General features: G+C 34.9%; 1 protein-coding gene across 14 annotated transcripts; it reads right to left on the bottom strand.

Annotated features, from left to right (window-relative positions):
- Positions 1-1,894: 1,894 nt before the first annotated feature.
- On the bottom strand, positions 1,895-17,480 carry LOC107840976 (protein UXT homolog). Of its 14 annotated transcripts, none has more exons than XM_047396577.1 (11): positions 17,156-17,339; positions 16,978-17,065; positions 13,823-13,963; positions 9,237-9,464; positions 8,620-8,752; positions 4,469-4,567; positions 3,828-3,857; positions 3,543-3,644; positions 3,226-3,333; positions 2,356-2,410; positions 1,895-2,175 (listed from the first exon to the last, which is right to left on the bottom strand). In XM_047396577.1, exons 6-11 carry the CDS (start codon positions 4,558-4,560, stop codon positions 2,122-2,124), a joined length of 441 nt encoding a protein of 146 aa, XP_047252533.1. In that variant the 5' UTR covers positions 4,561-4,567; positions 8,620-8,752; positions 9,237-9,464; positions 13,823-13,963; positions 16,978-17,065; positions 17,156-17,339; the 3' UTR covers positions 1,895-2,121. The 14 variants fall into 14 exon arrangements, with proteins under 14 accessions (XP_047252533.1, XP_016540432.2, XP_016540437.2 ...); XM_016684946.2 differs by having other exon boundaries at positions 9,429-9,464; XM_016684951.2 differs by lacking the exon at positions 13,823-13,963 and having other exon boundaries at positions 9,429-9,464; positions 17,156-17,480.
- Between the last annotated feature and the right edge of the window lie 1,724 nt (positions 17,481-19,204).

The following is a 19,204-nucleotide window of genomic DNA, read 5'->3' as shown; positions in this document are numbered from 1 at the left end:
TCTTTCCTTGAATGATGGTCGGGTCAAAATTTAGTCTCGTTGTCTACTTCTTTGTCTGAAAACACTTCGTGTTTACATTCAAAGGGGGCAAAGGGGGCATGCTGTAGACACCTAATTGTCCCTCCCGAAGTTGAATTTTGTTCATTTTTAGCTAATCTTACCATGTACCCTCACCCATTCTATACTTTCCCCACAAGAAAATAAATACACCAAATCCTAACAAATTAAATGACCAATCCCAAAATATTCCCTTATCCTAACTAATTTTTACACCTCATCCACACCCTACCCCTACCTTACCTCCCCTAGGCAGCCCACCCCCTCACGTGACTCCCCACATTTCTTTTCCACAAAGAAAAAGCATATATAGGCACCAAGAACACACTGAAAACATACAACACTATCTCACCAGCAAACACCATAGGAGACTCCTCACTATTACTCTCACAATCACACACTCATCGGAATACGTACACACATACTATATTGTTATACACGCACGTACAGATCAAAGAGGAAAGAAATTGAGCGAGAGAGAGTGCTGGTGAGATCAAGGAAAAATAGAGGGATATTGAGACAGATCAGAGAAAGAGAGGGTGAAAATAAGGAGAGGAAGAGAGAGAAAACTGACGGGGGTAGATCGTAATCACCGAAAAAACGTCATCGCTGATCCAAAATTTATTCTGAAATTTTCTTCTTTTTAATCTTTCTGAGCTCGTCGGAGTTACTTTAGCTCCGTCCCATTCTGGCGAAATCACTGAACCAGCTGCATCGCCAGTCCAGTTTTCTCCAAAGTCCAACAAGCCATTTCCTTCCCATCACTGCCTGAGCTCACCGGAGCTCGGGTGAGTCGTGAAACATCGAAAAAAATAGGGGGGATTGTCTTTGGAATTTTGGGTTTAAAATTCGAGCTTCGTCAGTGGTTCATTGGTTCGAGGCTCCCGTCGTCGTTGAAATTAGTTCAATTGGTCGAATAAAAGCCTCAATTTAAGGTCCATCTCTTTATCTCATTCTTATCCTCGATTAATTTTTATTGTTGTGTGTGTTTAATTGTTATCGTCTCGACTTTTTCTTATCTTATGCGTGATATGAATGATGAATGTCGAGTGATATTGATTGTGGATTATTATCGTTGATTTGTTATGTTGGAACAACGGTTAAAAATGATTTGAGGATGGGAATCGGAAGTTAATGGAATCAATTGTTTGATTTGAAATGGATATTAATATTGTTGAATTTGGATAAATTTTGATTCATTGATGTTGAATGTGATAGAATCGTGATAGGTCGAGCGGGTAGGCAAGCACTAGGCTCGGGTAGGCAAAATTTAGAATTGGTGGATTATTGAGTAATTTGGAATGTTTGTTGAATGATTTTCTTTTCTCGCATTTGAAAATGTATTCGTTTTGCCAGGGAATACCCCATGGTCACTTGTATTTATTCACCGGGGAGTGCCCCGAAGTACCGTATACGCAAAGAAGGTTCATGATGAAAGCCCGAGGCATCAAATAACGCATTGGAATTTAGTGCAGGAGTAGGTTAGGGATAGTTCAGAATAGAATAAGTTTACATTTTCACATTTTTCATTATTTTTTATTTGTAATAAATTGGACTGGACATTAAACCTTGAATTGTTTTGTTTTGTTTGCTTGATTGTTCAACGTGCTTTGTGTGGTCTATACTTTCATAGTGTCAGATTAGCCGATATGCTCCATCAAGCGATCGTGGTCGAACCACGGGATCGAGGGGTGCCTAACACCTTCCCCTCGGTCAACAGAATTCCTTAATCGAAATCTCTGTTCGCGGATTAGTTTAAAAGAGTCAAAAACAGTTCTGAAAAAGGATTCCCAAAGATGACTTGGCACACCCAATTATGTCAAGTGGTGACTCTAAGTTTAAATGTAAATAATCTTTTTCGAAACAAAATCTTCATTTTGTCACTTTAATAATAAAAACTCTTTCAAACAATAAAAAATAATTTCTTTTTGGTTGTAAAAGGGGTGTGACAAATCCCATAATGGAGCTCCTTTTATGGATTGGAAGATTGTCTTGTCATCATTCTTCAACTTTTGGGTCTCTTGTATCGAAAATCCCCTCTTTCAGTAATTTAAGACATACACCTTAATAAGCTGGCTCTGCCGGAAGCTGGAGCAACTCACGTATCCCTTCACAAACCTGAATTCGAGTGTTTTTCCATAAAATATACATTAGTTACTGTAATTTAATTAATTTAATTAGAAACATAAAAGAAAGCTCCGGTTTATCTCTCTCACGACTTGATATGTGTGTGTCCTTGAGAGCCCGGAAGCATATGCTTAGGAGAAAGAGGAAAAGGAGAACAGTTTAACCACATACCATCTTGATCTGGGCCTTAATTGATGCAATTAGACGTGTATATTCCTCTATCTGCCTGCACGGTTAATTGCAAAAGATTTATATTTAGTGTAAGGCAAGAAACATTACTTTCCACCCAAAACATGGAAAATATCAGTCACAAAACAAGCGGAGAAGGTTTCTTCTCTTTCTTGAGTGTGAAAGGTTCAAAAAAACCAACAAGGGCTGAACTAGTTGGCTCAAACACCAAGACAAATAAAGTGAAAATAGAGAAGACATGGGAGCAAAATAAGCACAAACATCAGAGCTGATTAGACACTGATATCCAAATCCTCATATTCGGTCTTCCTATCTTTTAATCCATAGCAGTCTGATTAAAGTTTATCCAAAATGGGAAACAAAATCACGATTGAGCAAAAATATTTGGAGCTACTACTTGAGTAATGCTGTCAGTGGATTGTAATTGAAGTGTTAGCTATACAAATCTTCCAAGACTGCTATTTCCTCGTGCGTTCGTGCATGTTTCTCCATTTAGCCAGACTCGGTCCATTACATGAAAAAGGGCATGATGGCTATTAAAACATACATGCTTTTGGCACTGGAATATCGCACTCGAACTTTCTCATCCCATTTACTCAAGTGTCTGATTTATTAGTAATTAGATTTGGGAAACACATCCTATAGAATGCTCCTTGAGGTGTTTGATCTATTATTAAGATGACCAATTTGCTGAATCTTAATTTTTATCATTTACACTTCTTTTCCAAATCTTAAGAGCAGAAGATGGATTTACTTATCCTTTAAACCATCATTAAGATTTTGAAAGGGGCTTACTTGAATTTAAACGCTCAAATGGAAATAAAACACAACTAGAAGCAGAGATTGTAGTACCTGGCTATCTTCTCCTCCCTTGCTGATATATAGTTTAGAGCTTCCGACCAAGTGAACTCCACATGAAATCCAAGTCCGACATCAACAAATATATGTGTTGCATCTGGCCTGTCAGATCAACTCAGGAAGAAATATCAATATGCAGTGGATGATGAAAATACTGGGGTATTAGAAATCATCAAGATACAAAATTTTAATTATAAATGAAAAAGAAAGCAAATTATGCCAATAAATGTTCAAATTAAAAGCAGACATCACTTAACATTTATATATTCAACAATGTTCTGCTAAAATTTAAAAAAGATAAAGAAACTTACACGTTAGCTTGCATGTATACTTCAGAGCCAAGATTAACCAATGTCTTCAGATTAGTTACACTGTTCTTCTCCAAATTCTCTATATTAATTCTTAAATCAGAGCTAAAAACAGATAAGGTTAAGAAAAGTGTATAGACCTCATTCCAAAGTCAATTTTCATATAAGCAATTACACAATTCAACCCACATGCCTGTGAGTGCTTACTACTACTAAAACTCCAAAGATCGAAAGAAAGATCCAACTATATGTTGGTAATGCAACAATATAATAACTTTAGAAGGATACAAAATCTTTTTCTGTTCAAACACCTTGTCCCTGCAGCCATAAAAGGGAAGGAAAGAGAGATAAACGAGTTAGGCCACCATATGATTTTGTGCAGAAAATCTTATTACATCTTTTCTCTTACATAAGTAATTTAGCAATGTTGGGTTTAAATCACTCCATTACTTCTTATGCAATAGTTTGGACGTTGCTGTTCTTCACATCTATAAATGTTAAAACTTACTTTTACAACATTGCAGATTTAAGCCTCTAATAGATGACCAAATTTTAACCAGGAGTCGGGACAAGAATACACCTAGTTTTTTTTTGTTATTCCACTACACAATTTGGCTATTAAAACATGGCAAATAAGTCTTGAAAAGCACCAATAGTTCATACTACTATCAGCTTAAAGGAGCAAGCTAAATAGTTTAAGTAAACCACCAAAACAAGAATTTTCTTGAAAGAACCTTTTAAATATAAGTCAATAAAGATTCATTCCCATTAATATTAAGACAAGTGTTGAGCAGAAAAAAGACATCTTTGTCATTCAAGGATAGGGGAACAGTTAATGGTGAGAAAAAGAAGTCCTCAAAACGGATAAAGAGACATGTAATAAAAAGCGAATTCAGGGAAACTGAAGAGAATGAAATATTTATTATTACCGTTGAGCAATTGCGTGAACAAGATCTGGTTTCAGACGGCGATCAACAAACTCCTCAAATCTCCTTACTTTCTCTTGTTTAATAGTGTCCATTGCAATCCTGTTACAAGATCAAATTGTGCTAGAATAAGCTTAAGTATCCCATCATACATAGACTACAAGAAACCAAGAAATAATGTTAAAGCATCCAGAGACGGTGAAGAGTCCTAGATAGAACCCTAATATACACTTACTATTAGAGTTTAAAGAGGCATTACAGACCGATGAGGCATGTAAAACAAACAAAACAGAGGGTAGGAGATACCCAGAAACGGATCCAAGACTTAGAACTCCTATGGGTTCAACTTTTAGGGGTCGTTCGGTAAGCAGACTAAACTCCAGGATCAATTTATCCCACTTGGGAATATAGGATAAAATAATCTCAAGATGAACGGGATGAGGTGGGATACCTCATGATTAAGCTTGGGATAAAAATATACACTGCATTTGGTTGGTATAAATTCATACCATCAACAAAAACGCAATATAAATTATATTCAAGGCTTAAGCCTGCAATACCCCATCTTATCCCGCATACCAAACAACCAGTTGAGGTTCTTAGCATTTACCCATTATGATTTTTAAAGCTACGGGTTCATATCTACAATTTGTTGTAATTTTATAGAATTTTCACTCATAAATTTATGCTCTGCTACAAAGGAACTGGGATCCGCCCTTCCAGGGGCATAGCCAACTTATCCCTTCAACGGAAAATTATTCTTCATGTATACATAGTAGATGTTCAACCCCTTCAGCTAGTTTTTGTATTTCCTTCTTTAGAATTTGACCCTCCTTAATGAAAATTCTGGTTCCACCCATGACCTGTGCAACATATTTTTTCCCTGCCCGCACATAGTACCAGCACATATTAAGCTTTAACAATAGGGATTAAATATACTATAACAGACAAAACAAGAACATACTATTCCAAATATATGTTTTTTCAGCTTAAGAAAAACAAGAATATAATTCCAAAAGAAGCTATCACCTTCGCAAATTTCTACCTAAAGTGAAGTAAACGAAACTCAGCAACAGGAAAAATTATACTTTGTGGGCAATTCACTAAATTTTATTCTCAAATTCATCGATTACATATAGAAAAAGAAAAAGCTCAAAATAAAACTTTGTTCTTGGACTTTCTGATTTAAAAAAATGGAGGAGGAAAGAGAATGGAAGTTACTGGAGACGAAGGAAGTTAACGGCAACCAGTGCCGGATATAGTAGCTCCAAATTGTTTAGCTCAATCATGATTTTGTTTCCCATTTTGGATAAACTTTAATCAGACTGCTATGGATTAAAAGATAGGAAGACCGAATATGAGGATTTGGATATCAGTGTCTAATCAGCTCTGATGTTTGTGCTTATTTTGCTCCCATGTCTTCTCGATTTTCACTTTATTTGTCTAGGTATTGGAGCCAACTAGTTCAGCTCTTGTTGGTTTTTTTGAACCTTTCACACTCAAGAAAGAGAAGAAACCTTCTCCGCATGTTTTGTGACTGATATTTTCCATGTTTTGAGTAGAAAATATTCTGAGTAATGTTTCTTGCCTTAAACTAAATATAAATCTTTTGCAATTAAACGTGCAGGCAGATAGAGGGATATACACGTCTAATTGCATCAATTAAGGCCCAGATCAAGATGGTATGTGGTTTAACTGTTCTCCTTTTTCACCTTCCTCCTAAGCATATGCTTCCAGGCTCTCAAGGACACACACATAATATCAAGTCGTGAGAGAGATAAACCGGAGCTTTCTGTTATGTTCCTAATTAAATTACACTAACTAATGTATATTTTATGGAAAAACACTCGAATTCAGGTTTGTGAAGGGATACGTGAGTTGCTCCAGCTTCTGGCAGAGCCAGCTTATTAAGGTGTATATGTCTTAAATTACTAAAAGAGGGGATTTTCGATACGAGAGACCCAAAAGTTGAAGAACGAAGACAAGACAATCTTCTAATCCATAAAAGGAGCTTCATTATGGGATTGTGCAAATTTACTGTCAAGGACTTTTTTATCTGTTCTTCGAGGGTGGGTGGGTGGGTGGAGGTGGGGGTTGATTTACTGACTGACTGACAAAATGGCCTGTGGACAGTGGAATTGGGAACCATACGACCTATTGGCTAACACAAATATGATGTCAATGCTATTTGTGTGTTTCTGTGAAGTTTTATTTTGTGGAGATACAGTAACATGGACATTTTATATTTGCTCATCTTTTTTCCAAAAAACATATGACACAATCATAAACTAAAGTCCATCTCATATCATATGGGACTATGTAATGGTTAGGAGACAACAATCTGTCTAACTTTCATTGTATCACGAGATCAAATTCAGTGTCGAGGTTATATTACAAATTCTTCTTATTCCCTCTTCTAAAAAGAGGATCCAACCAATAAAAATTGAATTTTATAGTACCAAATAACACGACTAAGGCGTTGAAAGATTCTGCTACATCTTTTTGGTTCAACCAACACTAGGGGTCGTTTGTTTTGCTAGTTAGAAAAGAAGTTATCTATGTATTAGTAAAAAATTAATATACATAGTAGTACATGCTTAATAACTTTTTAGTTGTTTTGTACAAAATTTAACAACTTGGTGTTTGGTTATCATTTACAATTAAATTAAACAAGCAGTATAAGTTGAGTCAATGTCAATTTACAATCCCACTTAAATAAAACAAGCAGTATAAGTTATGAGTCAATGTCAATTTATATATTATCTTCGGAGTAGAATATGAAATGACTAATATAAAGATTAGTAATACATAGATAACTACTACCGCATTATTAGTATTCACATAACTCACCGGCAACTATTTTTTCTGACATATGAAAAAAAAAAAGGAAAAGAATAAAGGTGTGTTCGGTGTGAAAGAAAATGCATTCTAAGAAAATAAGTTGACTTTTGTTAAATATTTTCTTATGTTTGATATGTGAATAAAATATACTATCCTAAAAATATCCTCTATATATGATCTAGACGAATACTATAGGTGGGGGATGAGAGCTAGGGCTGAGTGTAGAAGAGGAGGTTTGATACTACCCACACCAAATTAGAAAGAGAATTGAGCTTTTCCTAAAGGCAAAATGCAGAATTGTCAAGGCCCTTGACAGTTAAGCCAGAAAAAGAACAAGTGAGATTCTAAGAGAGAAAAAAGGATTTCTATTGATTAAAGGAAAACCAATTCAGTTAATGAAGTAGAGACGGAACGTTCTACAAGTTAGTTATTGAACTAACTCACTAACAACTCTAACTAATTTTCGGAACGCGTGCAAGTCACGTGCCACTTAACTAACTACAGTACAGTACACCACTTATCTGCTAATGAAATGTTTAAAACTAAATAGGAAATCATATAAGAATCATTCCCAAAAGACTTGTAACAATGCCTCCCCCATCAGACAATAATTGTCTTCAAGGTTTGAAATGTGGAAATTACTGACAAAAAGAGAGATAATCCTCCCAAGTAGGGGTGGGCGTTCGAGAATTCGGTTCGTTTTCGGTTTTTTTAATTCGTTTTTTTCGGTTTTTGATTTAGGTATACCATAATTCAAACCGAATTATTTCGGTTCGGCTCATTTTTCTCAATTCGGTTCGGTTATGTTTCTAGTTAATAAATTATGTTTTCGGTTTTGCATCTGTCCCATTTTAGCGCCTTCATTATTGCATTTTCTATAAATGTATGACTGTACGAGCCACTTATGAAGTCTTGCAACAACTGTTCCACTTATGCTATGTCCCATTTTCCTTTTTGCGTAGCAAATGTCACATGCCAGGAACCCTTAGATCATTTCCAGTGTTGTACAGAAAGGGACTTCTTCTAATCACTTGATTCTAGAAAATGGACAATACAGAATAATGAATAATATGTCATGTACCTTATTACTAGTACTAGTATTTTGGAAGTAAAGTAGAATTCACTAGTATTTAAATAGTATGTCAACTTATTGCTAGAAAAGAATCATAGTAACAGTAAATGAGTAGAACGGATTGGAATCAAGCGAAGATGTTTCCTCATCGGAGAAATTATGCAACCAAGATATCACATACACCATGAAAATCAATTGAGAGAATGGGAAGAAGAAGAAAAACAAAAAAATAGAAAAGTACCTTCGTTCGCCGCCGTTACCGTTTCTCGTTAGACCGGTGACTAATTCCCTTCGCCCATTCGTCGTTTCGTTCGTTCTTCGTTTTTGAGTTTTGACCTAGTTTTTGCTGAAGGCGGCTGAGGAGTGAGGAGCAGCTGCAATTGCAAACTAAAGCTTCGGTATGACTATGACCTAATTTACAAATTATAATTGGATTTTTGATTTAGATTTGGGTGTGGGCTGCTGTACAGTTGTAGGCTGAAGCCCATATTTGGGCCGGTTACGGTTAGTAGCCACTGGCCAGACACGGTTTGTTAATGGGCTAAAATATTTGGGCTGGTATATAAAATTGGATAAATTACATAAAATAACACCTTAAGCATCCTATATTACTTCAAATCCCATCCCACAAAACTAATTACAAAAATCCCTTCTAAATCTCTAAACAAGTTTTTTATCAGATACATAACACACAACTCATATTTTTAGGCCTTAAATCACGTTGACATTGTTGCAGATAAGGAAAATTCTGTTTTCCTTAGTCATTAATCATTAAGTAATAAAAGTTAGCAATAAATTCATCTGCAATTAACTCTTATTGACAATAAAGTTAGCAATGAAGGCGAGCCTTGGAGTAACTGGTAAAGTTGCTGTCATGTGACCAGGAGGTCACAGGTTCAAGCCTTGGAAACAGCCTCTGGCAGAAATGCAAGGTAAGGCTGCGTACGATACACCCTTGTGGTGGGGCCCTTCCCCGGACACCGCGCATAGCGGTAGCTTTAGTGCACCGGGTTGCCCTTTTTAACTCTCATTGACAAAATTCCAAACAACCTTCATTAACGTACTTCTTCATGTCTGTTGTTGAAACTGCAAAGAGAAAATAAAAAGTTGTGAAAAGAGACCCAAAAAGAACTCGTAGAATGTGTGTTATGGCCATTGGCCGCCAGAAAAATTTCACAAACAACCTTCATTAACATACTTCTTCATAAGTCTTGTTGATGTTGCAAAGAGAAAAAAAAAAATTGCGAAAAGAGACTCATTACCAAAGGTATAATTTTTATGTATCAGATTGATAAATTTCGTCCATATACATTCTATTTATGTATCATAATGTTCAATGAAACAAACGGAACTGTAAATATTATTTCTGATACATAGATATTTTTTTGACAGAAATATTACATGTATTCTGATACATAAAACTATTTCTGACAGAGGTAATCAATGATTTCAGATACATTCAATATATATTTCTTATTCTGATACATAAATATAAAGAAATTAAGTTTTAAATTCGTTTTCTGATACATATAAAGATATATATATATATATATGGGATTCGCTTGATACATCAGATTCTTATAGTATGCTCAATTTTTTTCTAAACGCACGGAATGAACGATTGGAGAAGAAATTAGTTTTGGAAGATTATGATAAATGAAGATCGATTTGATTATTCAAATTTCAAATAATGAAGTTGTTGAGGATTTTATGTAATTAAATGAAAAAAATCTTAAATTGAGTGTGTTAATTCCTCAATTGTAGGCACTTTTACCCTTTTTTATCTCCAACTAATTGGTTAGTAATGTATCATAAGCTTATGTATCGGGAGGTTAACTAATGTATCATATCAGGAATATCATGTAATTAATATAAAAGTTGGGAGAGAGGGTAATTAGGTAGCAAAGTGTTGGGATTTATGTTGTTTACCCTATAAAATTTTGGTTAAACCGATTACCGAATTACGGTAGCCCAAGAACCGAATAGCGAACCGAATACCGAGTTTATTTAAAACAAAAAAAAACTCGAACCAAAAAATCGAAAAAACGAAACCGAATTAATTTGGTTCGGTTCGGTAGTTCGATTTTCCGGTATTTATGCCCACCTCTACTCCCAAGTGCTATCTTCCTCAGCGGCATTAAACCATTTTGACAAGCAATTGAGTGACAGGTCAACCATGTTTCTTGACCAAACGCCTGTCGAGGATAGACTCGGGGGTTAGTGAGACATGGCCAGCATCTGAATACACCACTGGCAGAGTAGGTGAAGCAGTACGTGGTCCCAACTTCTATTTCAACTCTGAGACATGAAAAGTTAGGTGAATTTTGGAATCAGGAGGCAAAGCTAAGGTGTAAGCAACAACACCAACTCTGGCAGTGATCTAAAAAGGGCCAAAAAACTTTGCAGGAAGCTTTTGGAAGGCATAAGATTTGAGAGACAATTGCTTGTATGGTTGAAGTTTGATGTAAACCCAATCACCTACTGAAAATGACCTGTTAGTCCTTCTCTTAGTTGCCTGAGACTTCATTCTATTTTGAGCTCTTTGCAACTGAAATTTCAAGATTTTCAAGGTAGTTTCTCTAGCCTGAAGACTTTTATCCACCAAATCCAACTGAGAGTCAAGTGCCATATAAGGTAGAAGGGGGGAATACTTCTGCCCACACACAACTTCATAAAGGGTTACCACTGAGGCCATTCCTTCGATTTCTCAAAGGTCATACACCTTAAGTAATATTTCAAGCACATGTTAACCACTTCAGTCTGACCATCAGGTTGAGGATGGTAGGCTGTAGAGGTTAATAAAGACACCTTCTGCAATTTGAAAAGTTTCTTCCAAAAATTGCTACTGAAAAATACATCCTTATCAGACACAATTGTTTTAGACATCCCATGCAACCTAAACATTTTAGACACGAATAACTGAGCAACATCAAGGGCTACAGCTTACATATAGATGTTTAAGGGCCATGATAGATGTTTAAGGGCCATGAAATGAGCATTCTTTCTCAATCTGTCAATAACCACAAAAATGACTTTCTACCTACTGCTTTAGGTAGGCTCTCTATGAAGTCCATTGATACATCCTACCATACTCTCTTAGGGATAAGAAGAGGTTGCAGCAGCCCGGGGAAAGCCACATTGTCATTCTTACACCTTTGACAAACATCACAATGTCTCACGTAAGTATAAACATCCTTTTTCCATCTTTTTCCAATAAAATTCTTGCCTCAGCCTGTGTAGTGTAGCAGTGATGCCAGAGTGTCCACCATTAGGACTATCATTATAAAAAGAAATGAGATTCTTTCTAACCTCTGGCACAGCTCCCACCATCACCTTTCCTTTTCTGCTCAAGATATCATTGTGGAGCTGGTAGTAGTGTTTAGGTGGTCCTGTAGTTGGAATGGTGGTGACTAGTTGCTTCAAGTGAGGATCTAAGTTCCATTAATCCTTCACAATATCTAGTAATGCTGACTGCACCCCTGGAATGTTGTTAAGTTGGATGAAACCTTTCATTCTGGATAATGCATATGCTATAATATTATCTTAGGAGATAGTATAGTCATAACCAAGCAATTTAATCAGCTATTTATGTTGACTTGGTGTAGATATTCTATGCTCTAATAAGTATTTGAGGCTTTGATGATCCGTTTTGATTATGAACCTCCTTCCCAACAAGTAGGGCCTCCATTTTTGCATTGCAATAAGAAGCTCCTTCTCGTATACTGAGAGAGCTTGATTTTTCTCAGATAGACCTTGACTAAAGAAGTTATTGGCCTGTTGAATTGAGTCAGCAAAACTCCAATTCCACTACCAGAGGCATCAGTTTCAACAACAAACTCAGCTGAGGATATGGAAAGGACAAAAGTAGAGCTGAAGTGATGGCATGCTTAAGTTGTTCGAAGGCATGTGATACTGCTAAGTTTTCTTTCTATAGGAGATTATTCAAGGGCTTAGCAATGGCACAAAAACCTTGAATAAATCTTTTGTAGTAGCCTGCCAAGCTTAAAAACTCTCTCAAACCCTTTAGTGTAGTAGGTTGAGTTCAGTTAACCACTGAATCCACCTTATGTCCATCCATAGCTACTCCATCTTCAGAGATAACATGACCTAGGTAATTAATTTACTTAACTCCAAAAGCACGCTTGCTTTTCTTTACATACAAAGCATGAGTCCTCAACACCTTGAAGGCTGCTTCCAGGTGTGCTGGATGATCCAACCAGCTGGGGCTATAAATGAGTATGGCATCAAAGAACACTAGTATAAATTTTCCTTGAAGAAAATGATTATGGAGGGTGTAAAGTGAGGTGTATTCATTGCGGTAATGTTTATAATTACTATCCATGACATACCGGGACTTCCTTTTTGAGGGCTCATGTTGATCGTTGTTTAGAGAGGATGGATTATCGTGCTCGTAGTATAAGACTTGAGTAGTAATTAGTATTATTACCATGTTTGGAATTTGAACTTACTTTTCAAATTGTGTGACTGTTACTTTGGATTTTTCCTACTCTATTTGTGCTAGACCAGTAGACAATAGACAGTTTTAAATTTATGAATTGTGACTTTAGTTTGAATGTTTTGTTACTTTGTATTACATTTGTGGCTATGTGCATGGAAAGAGCAGTAGGCACTAAGGCCTAAGCAGTAGGCAGTAAGCACTTAGCCTGGCAATCCGAAGTAGCTTACTTACTAGCTTTGGACTTTAAATTATATATGTTCAATGATAACGGTTAACCCGATAACCGAACCGATAACAATGAAAAACCAATAAACCGATAACTGATTAACCAATATCTTAACGGTTTAGCATATATACAAACCGATAACGAATAAGTAAAACCGATAATTTTCAAAATCGAACCAACCGATATGCAGCCCCACCTAAAAATATTAAATTGTGCTAGAATATTTCTCTTCATATTACACATAGTCCAATCATAGCTAAGCTCTTGAGTACGGTATGATAAATTCTACATTATTGTGTTGTAAAAAATGTTTACTTTTGCTATCTAGGAATCTTTATTAAGGAAACATATTGAGATAAGAATCTCCAATCATTGGATTAAATTTCTATTTGCATGACTTCAACAACTCAAAAACTTATATGAGTGTTCAATTCATTTCTTCATATTCAGAACCTCCTTAGTAAAAATTAAGGCTCCGCGCTAAGCTGCTAACTCAAGAAATTATTCAAATACATCAAACCATCAAACGTTCAAAACAATCAAATAGTACAAAATCAATAACGTTTAGCAAAATTCACCAAAATCCACAGTATTTCACACAACCCAATCCATACTAAAAACTGAAAGAAGCTAACAACAGCTATTCAAGAGGCAATAGCGGTGACAAGATCGAGATTAGACAGAAAGTGAAGATGAAGTAGAATACTATCAACAACAACAGAAATTGAACATGCAAATGAGATGGAGAAAAAGGGTTACCTGAAATTTTTTGACCTTCGAAGTTCGATCTTTAATTCTTCTGGGAATAGACTCTAAGTCGATTTTTCGGCTCAATTCGAAGTTCGATCTTCGGCACAAGTTCGATCTTGTCAGCAACAACAATTTTTCGTGATTGAGAGACTGAGAGAGAGTGAGATCGAAGATGTGAGTAGTGAGTAGTGACTGAGAGAGAGTGAGAGATTGAGAGTGACAGGCGATTGTGAAAGTCTGAAAGAGGACCTAATACCCTAACCCTATTGTGAATTGTGAAATGTGAATAATTGGTGGACTTGGGCAAGTGGGTATGGTGGACTTAGGCCGCATTAGGAATTTTAGGCGGATAATTTAACAGGCCACTAGTAGCAGCCCAGCGCCTATTATTTTATCGGGTTATCGGGTGGCCCGATAAAAAAACAATTAAACTGTGGCTCAAACCAATAACCCAATAACAGAAATTATCAACGCGACACCTGACTCGATATTTAAAATAACCGACCCGTTAACCTAATAGGCAAATTAACGGTTCAGGTTAACGGTTTGTACCGAAATATGCACAACTCTACCTCAACTAAGGCATGTACCTATCAGGCCCTCGAGTGCTAAAATTGATACCTATCAGACACAAAATGCTGATTTGGCAAGGAGACACTCTTTTTGGGCGCATGAATAGAGTCTCAAATGGTTTTTTATTTTGGTTAAAAAAATCACATTTCAATTTATTTAATACATTTCTCATAATAACATATTTTAATTAAAAGAAAAAAGAAAAAGTTGCTCCCTCCTTCGCCCCCCACCCCCCAGCCATCTTCATCACCTTCTTAATATGTATTTTTTTTTCTTTTTAAATTCTTAACGAAGGTGTGAAATTTAAGTTTGGTTGAAGTTAAATTTCAAAACTGACCCATAGGTTTCATCATAGATTAAATTCTTAATAAAACTACGCTTAGAAACCTTACTTCAAAACTCACTATGAAACAACCTCAAATTTCAAACTGAAATTAAATTCTTCATCATCCTTATTCAAGTTTGAACTTCATCTAAGTATTCACTTTGATTCTGTTTTACTTCTTAATTAACCATTTTTGTCAAAAAGAATTTGTTCCTATTGACGATTTTTGATAACAACAGAGCCGAGCTTAGCGATTTGGTCACCATAAATCTTGACACCAAGGCGCTGTCCAGGTGAATCTCTACCATTCTTAGTGCTACCAGCTCCTTTCTTGTGTACAGACTTAATTGTCAATAGATATTTCAACAACTTGGGAAGAGGTTGACAAGACACACTCCCACTCACACTCACGCCGAACAAAGAAGAAGAATTGGAAGAAGATAACGAGAGTCCTTTGAATGCACCAATGAGACATAAAACTCAAACGGACATGGCAACTTAAAAAGGGAATAAGAATAAGGATGGCTGGAGAAGAAGATGAAAGGGGGTGGGGCGGGGGACAAGGCTGTTTATTTTTTATTTTTTTTAAGAAAATATTATAATTCTTTTTAAATTATAATTTAATTAGTGATAAAAAAAATTAAATTATTTTTTAATTTAATGCCACGTGTCACCTTTTAATTTGTCATTTTTGCCACATCATTGCGTGTGTTGCACACACTTCAACTTTTAGCAAATTGACAAAAAAAGGCCTGATTCGATTAAAATACGGGTGGGTTAGGGGCCTGATAGGTACAGGCCTTAGTTGAGGGGTCTAAGTGAATTTTTGGGACAACTTTAAGTGTCTGTCGATGACTTAAATCCTATATTTATATTCTATAATCTATGTATATCTATAATCTATAATCTACAATCTATATCTATATCTATAATATATTGAAAGTATGAAGGGCCTTAGAAATATTGTTTGAACTTTTTACCCTTTATTAAAAGTCTTGACAAATTCGTCTTTTCACTATTTTTTCCTAATATTCAAGAGTTGAAATCTAATTAGATATATTTATGATAAAACTTAATCTTATTAGCAGTCATCGGAATTGATAACAACTAGTGTTGTCAATATGGGCTTGGACCTTAAGGCCGGCCCAACCCAACCCTTTAATTAAGTGGGGTTGGGGCAAGTTTTTTTTAGCCCATTTAGAAATGAGGCTCATAAGCCCAGCCTCACTTGGCCTGTCGGCCTCAAAAGCCTAACCCGTCAACCTCAGAGGCCAGCCCATGGGTTGGGACATTAAAACTAATTATTAAATATTTTTAAGTTGATCATTTATTTATTAGGAATTAGAATTTTGTCAATCTTTTCTAACTAGCTACTTATTTTTTTATCCATTGTTTGATTGATACTAATTTTTTGAAAGTTCTTAGTGTGTGTTTCAAATGGCTGGTAATAGGGCTGCATATCGATCGGTTTGGTTTGGTTTTGAAGTTTATCGGTTTAACATATTAATTATCGGTTTGTAATAAAGCTAAACAATTTAGAACCATTAAGATATCAGTTTATCGGCTATTGATTGTTATCGGTTCGGTTATCGGGTTAAGCCGTTAACATTCAAAATATTTTCCAACACAAACAATATGCCAACAACAACAATGAACAACAAATAAAATGTATATGGGATCTCAGTATGTAGCTGGCTGGTGGATTCAGTACTCTATTAAAAGAACAGTAAAGAACTGTGGCTTTTTCCATGGCTTACAAGTTGTGTTCTTACTAATTCTTACTACTTTGTATTAAAGAGAATTGCATAAAACTAGAAGAAACACAATACATAATAATGGAACTCATAACATCTTTCAAGATATTAACAAAGCAAACGACTGAAAAATAAAACATATAAACTAAAAAAAAACTGAGAAGGGGAGGAAGTGCAGTATGTAAATTACCAATTAATAAAAAAACTTAAAGACTTTCAGATGACCTTTTGACTCCATACCTTAATCGACACAAAAGGATAGTAACTAGTAGTCTGGACAATGTTTTCTGACCAGGAGACTAGATCTAATGGAGTGTCCAACAACAAAAGAATACAGAAAACTTGATGAGGGAAATAGATATTCATGTCAAAAATAAGATTTCCCAATATCCTACATTAAGAATGGATATCCTAAAGAAAATTAAGAGAGTAAATCTACAGAAAAAAATCAAAACTGCATAATTCAAGCTTCAATTGTTAATGTACCTAGATTGTGGTTACGGAAGATGTACCTTTTTCACTTTGGTAATTTTGTTTGGCGATGCAACTTTCCACAAACGGTGAAAAAATTCCAACTTGAAATGCAATTCAGACTACTACCTACAAAACAAAGAAGACAACCAAGGTTAATTTCCCAAAATGCAAGACAATCAACTCCATCCCAGACCCAGATTGGAGAAAAATTATTGCCTGAGTGAATGATTGTGAGCAGCAAGCGAACAAGCTAGCAACAGTCGAGCAGACGAGCAAAAATTGAGCGAAATTGAGCAAAAATTGCGCAGTTAATCTAAGAGAGACTGAGATGAGAAGGGAGAGAGAGAGAGACACTAACAGTGTGAGTGAGTGAAATCGTGAAGTGAAAACCCTATTACCCTTTCCCTTCGGGTTTGGGTTCGGGTTGCCTTTTGGGTCAGCCGGCCAGGGTAACTGGGTATGTAATGACTAATGGGTATTGGAAAATTTAAGTGGGCCTATTTCTTATCGGGATATCGGGTAGCCTGATAATAAAAATATTCAAACCAAGACCCGAACCAATAAACCATTCACGTAAACACTAAACTCGAAACCCGAACCGAAAAGTCTAGAAACCAACCCATTAAACCCGATAAACAAGTTATCGGTTCAGGTTAACGGTTTAAATCGAAAAATGCATATTCCTAGCTGATAAGCTGCTGTTAGTTGTGAACTTCAAAAAGTTGTTTTTACTTGTGATGTTTTAGTAGTTGTTGCCTTTACTTAATGCAATATTCTGTTCTTTAATTTTAGGTTTTCTTCTGTTATAATCTTGCTTCTTTTATGTACATACTTTGTGTCTGCTATAATCTTGCTTCTTTTATATAAATACTCTGTGTATATCTATATTTATTATTTTAATCATATTAGAATTTTTCTATGAAACTTGTCGTTAATCATCATTTTTTTGCTTAATACAATAAGGGGGCGTTTGGTAGAGTGTATAAGAACAATGCAGAATATAGTGAATTTGTAATGTTTGTATTAGTAATACTTATATTAACTATGCTTGTATTAGTTATGCATGTATTATTTCTTCTACATTATTTAATTTGATGTATAAAAAATAATACATCTTATATAATTTCTATAAAAGAAATGTTTGTTTACAAAAACACCCTTCTTTGATTTTGTACATTTTTTACAACAAAGTTCTTTTGTCTTCTCAAACATAATTAGTATTGTTGAACTAGTATATAGAGGTTTTAAGATTAATTGCAAGACCAATGTCTTTGCGTAGAAATATTACGTCGTCGGATTAACATAGTCGAAATAAAAATAAAATATAAGACGTAAAATTAAAAAATAGTCTCAACTTTTTTTAGTCTTTTTAAAGACCCTCAAAGCAAAGCAAAAATATGTTATAGTTATTTAAATCAACTATTCATTATTGTAAATTAAAATGTCGGGAAAAGAAATTGTGAAATGTTTTGAAAAGATTCACTATTGCAAATTAAAATAGCGGGAAAAGGCATGGTGAAATATTTTGAGAGGAAAATTGAGGATTATTAAGGTCATTTAATAAGTTAATGCATGTGTTTAAAGTCTTTGTATTACTAATACATAAGAAGTGGAGTGTATTACTAATACACACTCCAATACATAAAAGAGTGTACAACTAATGATTGCACTAGTTATACATAGGCAAAAAAAGTATCAAACAAGGTATTAGTAATACACATTAACTAATGCATGCATTATATTTTACAATACACTCTACCAAACGACCCGTCCGTATTAGGAAAAATAGTCCATGTATTAAGTGTGGTATTAACTAATACTATGTTTGGTAGAATTTTGGATCAATGTATTGCTAATACCATGCATTAGTTATACACCTTACGTGGTATTATAGGGTGTATTACTAATACATAACATATGATGGTATTAGTAATACATGGGTTTTAATACCATGGGATTAGTATGTGTAGATACAAAAATATCCCTCAAATTCTTTTAAACATTTTTTATTTTCTTAATTTAATTTTTTATATTTATACTAATAAATTAGTTTACAAAATTTATTATTATTTACAAAAATGTCCTCAAATTTCTTTAATTTTTTTTCTAAATCTTTTTCAATTTATTCAATATGAGTTACTTCTTTTCAATTTACTAAAATAATAATATCCCTTCAAATAATTTTAGTTACAAAAAAACTAGTCCATTAACTTAAAAAATATTTATTGGTCAAAATCCCAAAACAAATTGCATACAAGCTTTAAT

This window comes from Capsicum annuum, chromosome 9 (assembly GCF_002878395.1).
Source record: "Capsicum annuum cultivar UCD-10X-F1 chromosome 9, UCD10Xv1.1, whole genome shotgun sequence".
NCBI classification, from domain to species: Eukaryota; Viridiplantae; Streptophyta; class Magnoliopsida; order Solanales; family Solanaceae; genus Capsicum; species Capsicum annuum.
This window is presented reverse-complemented; position numbering and strand designations above follow the sequence as displayed.

Bases quoted from the DNA above. Each gene is read 5' to 3' on its own strand.
- LOC107840976 (XM_016684951.2), bottom strand. From the start codon at position 4,560: ATGGACACTATTAAACAAGAGAAAGTAAGGAGATTTGAGGAGTTTGTT. The intron at 3,645-3,827 runs GTATCCTTCTAA...ATCTGTTTTTAG, and splicing joins TTTGAACAGAAAAAGATTTT to CTCTGATTTAAGAATTAATA. The intron at 2,411-3,225 runs GTACTACAATCT...TTAACCGTGCAG, and splicing joins AGGGAGGAGAAGATAGCCAG to GCAGATAGAGGAATATACAC.